Consider the following 5,859-nt stretch of genomic DNA (forward strand, 5'->3'; position numbering starts at 1 on the left):
TAGTTTTCTGTAGGGGTCGCAGTTCTAACCTAACCTAACCTACTTTTCTGGCAACAGCTTGTTTTGTATAGGGGTAGCAGTTATAACCTATTTAGTATATCATACGCTATTATATTTTATAATCATTATACTAAAAGATAGTATATACTATGATCGATATATGTATGTTATATAAACTGAATTTATAGTATTTGAGTGTTATATAAAAAATCATTATACAAAATGAGTATTATGTTAAATGACCGTTATTCCTAATAAAAATATTGATTTTAATGTTATAGCAAACGTTCTTTATATCTTGTGAACGTTATTAATATGAAATTATATATTATGTAGTTATATCTCGTGGGACGCACCCCGTTTATACTAGTGGCGCCGTCGTTGTGTACCAATGGAACTAAAGTTGACAACCGGTTTAGCCTGGCGGGTATTGGTAGGTATAGGTAGTAATTCTGTTGATAAACATATTTGTTATCTTCATATCACGAAATATATGAAAGATGCAAATATTACCCCTTGTTTGTGCTATTATCAATTGATTTAAATAAAAGGCATATTTATGTTTATAACATTGTATTATTTTATTTATTCAAAAAATGTTTTACATATAGAAATATACACTGAAAATTAAACCCTGACAACTTAATAAAAAAATAGACGTTAATAAAGCGCATTCACAAAGTTTTCAGTATAATAATATATACTGAAAACTTTAGGCATTCCTACCTATTACACTTTACACACACAGATACACTACACTTTACACACGGCATGTACACAGATTTCCAACTTGTATTCATACATTTCTTCACGGTTAATTAATACGCTTTCCAAATGCGTTATGACGCGGTTCCTTCTGAACCCACTAAAGCTATGAATTTCACTCAAATATGTATCTTCAACAGCCGTTGCTCCGCATTTAGCACATTTTCTATGTGCATTGCTGTAAACCATGCAGGTACAGACTTACAGAGTCTTAAGAGGTAGTACCGCTACGTTGTACTTATTATTTAAAGATTTAATAAATAAAATTTTCGTTATGAACTTTAACCACAGCAGTTGGACAGAGTCATTGACAAATATATTTTATTATTATGGTGGGTAGACGTACCTACCCTCCATATATTTTATGAACATTGATAAAGACAGTTGGAAGCAAATATTCATTATAAAACTTAATCGCGTGTAGTTAAGTTTTATGTGTTTTAAGTCCCGTTTTATGATTAATAATGTAAAAAAAATCGTGAAAATTTAAATTTCAGTTGGGAGCAATGTTGCTGTACAAAAATGTTTTTATTTTGATTACTGGCAACTTTTTCTAGGAGGCCAAAGCACACATAGAAGCTTCAGGCGCATACATGCGCAATTATTTGGGGACATAACTTTCTTAGGAAGTGAACAGGCCTTGATCTTGGCCTCTGACCATAGATATAATAATATACAGAGATACCTTCCAAGCTAGCTGTCAATGGGACCACTTTTGTTTAAGGCCCCATTCGCACGACAGCTTAAAAAGCGTTGCGTTAAAACCCGACGTTGGCGCTTTTTTACCGTTTCCAATATTTGTGTTCATATGAACGCTTAAAAATCACTTGTGAGTCGTACTGCCACGTACGCATCTCAGCAAAGCCATACTTTATTTGCTATTACGACGTATTATTTGAATATAGCTTGAATATTTCAGGAATTTGTAAGCATAAGTTGACATTTTTAAGGTGAAACTAATAATAATCTTGACGATTGACACCAAAAATTGACACTTGTCTGCCAACTGACAGCAGCGCCGGCGCTTTTTCAACGCTTATGAGAACAGATACACAGATTTCCTTATGGTCTATTCAATTTGACGCCAACGCTCAACGCCGAAAATCGAACAGTGCTCGATAAAAAAGCGCCGCGCTTAAAAACCGCCTTCGTGTGAATACATACATTTGTGTCATTCAAACGCTTTTTTAACGCGCGTTGAAAAAGCTGCCGTGCGAACGATTAACAATGTGGAACCACCTTGCTGTAGCCATGTCGATAAAGTCATATCGATAAACTATCGACATTTTCTTGCAATTTTAATTTTACTTCAAAGGTTTAACGATGCCTAATATGAACAAAAACGCTTTTATTCTTTATTGTGGTTATCAGATCACAATTTTATAGTCACGCCCCAGCAGGGAACCAAGGGAAAGTTCAAATATTTAATTAAAATACATAAATACCTACTAAAATAGGTATTCCGCAATAACTGAATTATTTTATTATATTATAATATATTCATTATCCATTAGCATTTCAATTATGTTTATGTTTAACGAAGATATTGAAGCTTCAATTAATCACTATTGCGTTCCGCTGTGTAGCGTTTATCGATATATAACATGATTAAAATCGACTTTTCACATCCCTAAAAGAGCACACATATACGTTTTTACGCACACATACACAACCTGGGTCTACCTATAAAGGGGACACCTGGATTTGAAGTCCATCTTGTCAACAGTATGGTTGTCCTTTTTTGACAAACGGCATTTTTAAAAGAGCAAGGAGAGAGAAATGATACTAGTTGCTGCGCCGTCAAAGAGAACAGACAGCGTTGGGGCCTTGCCTCTGACACTAAGGAACGGCATGCTTCTCTGTCTAGCGCCGTTTCTGTCCAATCGGTCAGAACGGTGCCGTCACCGAGCTCGTTCAGATCTTTTATGACCTCATCACTTCAGCGATACCTAGGACGCCCAACCGGTCGTCGACCATCCGGACGGCCCGAGTACGCTCTCCAAACCGCTCGATCTTCACCCATATGGACCACGTACCCGAGCCATCGGAGTCTTGAGGCTTTCGTTTCTCCCACGGAAAAAGACAATTGTTACGAAACAGAGGGGCTACCGCGAAAACCGAAATTCGCAAATTGCGGGGATCTTTCTCTTTTACTCCAATGAAGGCGTAATTAGAGTGACAGAGAAAAATGCCCGCAATTTGCGAACTTCGATTTTCGCGGTTATAGCCCTGAAGCCCCTCCAGACTATGCGCGTGAATCGTGGGCGAAGCCGCGAACGCGAGTATGGCGTCGATTTTGGCAGACAGCGAAATCGACGCCGCGAACGCGAGTGTGACGTCGATTTTCGCAGACAGCGAAATCGACTCCACACTCGCGTTCGCGACGTCGCGCCGCGATTCACGCACATAGTCTGGAGGGGGCTTCAACACTAAGAAAAATACGATCTGAAACAAAATAAATCATTCTGGCAAAATTACCAGCACCCAAAGCAGAATAATATGTATTTTTTTAATATAACTGTCAGTCTACTGTGAACGTCAATGTCATTATTGTCATTTTGGTGGTAATTTTTAGGTTATATCGTAACAATAGCATTTTACACAATTTTGAACAGAAATAAATAAAAATGCGCATAACGCAAGTGTTGAACAGACAACATATTGGTTTTATGTTTAAGAAGCATTGGAAAATACAAGGAAATCGCGTTCCTATCGAGAGTGGCGTTGCAGATAAGTTAAAAGCCAAAGGTATTCCTGTTGTGGATGCTCTCGAGTTTGTGAAGGAAAAGCCCCAGCATACAGAACTGTAAGTATCATACGCGTGCAATGGAATACTGATTTACAACTTCCAGATATCGTAATAAGTCATTTAAATTGTAATACTTTCTTTTTCAGCATTGAAATAGTAGGTCAGTACGAAACACCACTGCCACTCGACGTTAACCATCCAGACTATAAAGAGAGACCATGTTACACCCTTAAGAGCAACAGTGTACTACTTGAAGGCGTTTCACAAGCTCAAGTTCTTACTAAAACAATCATAGCAGAGGATATACTGCCATCAAAAATTGAAGAACTAGCGACAGTGCCCGCCCCAAAAGCTTTGCACGAATGCGTGAAAAAAGCGATCTTATCTGCAAACGTGTTTGATTGTGAACAAGAGAAGTTGCCTAAAATTAAGGACCCCGAAAGGCCAGCTTTTACATTCCCAAGAATATTGGGAATTACAGACAGGAGACGAAAGTAAGACACATCTTTTATTTTGCTCCACTTTAATGTGTCTGTTTGGTTCTGTGCTTGACTGGCAGAGAATTCAATATGAAATATTATTTTGATTTTTACTGGTTTTGTCCCTTTCAGCCTCATCTTGACCAACAAACTGCTTCAGCTTGTGGAGCGCAGCAGCGACTCTGAAGTCACACAGACAAAATATGTGTCAAATGATGTTGAGAGCCACACAACCTTCGATAAGGAGGATGAACTCATCCAGTTCCAAGACCTGTCACATATACTGGTCACAAGCAATAAGCCTCTAAATCATGAGGTTGCTGGGAGTGATATACCATATGTTGAAATACCTGACTTGTATCCTGTCAAACATACAGCCACTCTGCCTCGAGAACATTTTTATACTGAGAAGAGCATATATCGTAAGTTTCGGATTGTTACATTTTCTTGTTACCAATCAAAATTATCAATGCTCCTATCTTCTAAACCGGTATTCAAAATTATTTATTTGAGATACCAGCATTATGGTATAAATATCAAAACCGTTTTAAAAACATCACATATATTGCTCTTGCATAGTCAAGTGATAGAGGCAGATAAAGAAATTTCAGATGTCCGTAAAAATAAATATTAATCTTAAAAATAAAACTAGAAATGATGCTTGATGTATTTGTGTTGATTCCAGCATTCAAGCCTACCATATCAGTCAAGCACCCGCACACAACATGGCTCCATTTCAACAAGACAGAAGTGAACAACATCTATGAGACACCTGTTACTCCTAACCAAGTCTTGGGCAGGTCACTCACACACGCCTTCACGGTAGCCACTGCATATGCCAAACAACTTCATGGGGTAATTATCTTTTGACTATTGTTTTGACTCGATTACGTTTTTTCTGGTAGGGTTATAGATGCTGATAATTTACAGCTATATTACTTCTAGGTTGTGATTCAGACGGAATAAAACTACATGGCATGGGAATTTGCTTTAAAGCATGTAGTGTTGTAGTGAAATTTAGAAACTACTATTGCAATTAAAATAATTATTTATTTATTTTCAATCTTACTGTCACTAATTTCTTACACTTACAGGAGAACGTAAAGGATTTACCTGAACCAGTATACGTCAACTGCATCCAAACTGACGGGCAATTGTACCATTTCGGAGTGTTCGAGCTGAACACCTTAAATGTTGATGGGAAGGAAGGAACAAAAAATGTATGGTACTGCAAGAACAACATGAAGTTGTATGACTCGAGCCGTTACTTCAGTGGGATGCCTGTTTTAGAAAATTATAACCCTAAAATATATGGATATATCAACGCCTTCTATAATTGTTAAGATATTGTAGTTTCTGTAACAAATAATAATCGTAGGACTAAATCACTTTTGTTTTACTTTGTTTACCTCAGGGATGTTGCGGATGCAGATTTTTTGACATCTGCGGATGCGGATATTTAAAGCCTCACATCCACGGATGCGGATGTCAAGATTTACTTACTTAAAAACTAAGGTACTTACTTAAAAAACGTCAAATATCATTAGTATTTTTTATTAAAAAAAACGAAACGTTTAGTATTTGAGCAAGAATATAGGTGCGTTTTTTTATTTAATAAACAGTAACTTGGCCGACTTTTCGGGATCTAGACGATTTCGTTATATATAATGACGAAATTACCTAGCACTTACGCCGCCGCTAAGACGTTCCTGTTACCGACTTGGTCGACATCCGCATCCGCATGAGCTCCGCATCGATTTTATGCGGATGCAGATGCGGATGTTCCGCGGATGCGGATGCCAATATTCGCAACATCCCTGGTTTACCTAACCTAAATGTGATGACAGAAAGTAAAGTATTATCGTA

General features: G+C 37.4%; 1 protein-coding gene across 1 annotated transcript; it reads left to right on the forward strand.

Annotated features, from left to right (window-relative positions):
* Window positions 1–3,314: 3,314 nt before the first annotated feature.
* On the forward strand, window positions 3,315–5,378 carry LOC134799465 (large ribosomal subunit protein mL37). The gene is made up of 5 exons (XM_063771873.1): window positions 3,315–3,571; window positions 3,661–4,008; window positions 4,126–4,415; window positions 4,679–4,848; window positions 5,088–5,378. Exons 1-5 carry the CDS (start codon window positions 3,393–3,395, stop codon window positions 5,334–5,336), a joined length of 1,236 nt encoding a protein of 411 aa, XP_063627943.1. The 5' UTR covers window positions 3,315–3,392; the 3' UTR covers window positions 5,337–5,378.
* The last annotated feature ends 481 nt before the right edge of the window (window positions 5,379–5,859 follow it).

This window comes from Cydia splendana, chromosome 18 (genome assembly GCF_910591565.1).
Source record: "Cydia splendana chromosome 18, ilCydSple1.2, whole genome shotgun sequence".
NCBI classification, from domain to species: Eukaryota; Metazoa; Arthropoda; class Insecta; order Lepidoptera; family Tortricidae; genus Cydia; species Cydia splendana.

Coding starts and splice junctions, on each gene's coding strand:
- LOC134799465 (XM_063771873.1), top strand. CDS start 3,393: ATGCGCATAACGCAAGTGTTGAACAGACAACATATTGGTTTTATGTTT. Junction 3,572..3,660: donor AAGCCCCAGCATACAGAACT/GTAAGTATCATA, acceptor TTTCTTTTTCAG/CATTGAAATAGTAGGTCAGT. Junction 4,849..5,087: donor ATGCCAAACAACTTCATGGG/GTAATTATCTTT, acceptor TTACACTTACAG/GAGAACGTAAAGGATTTACC.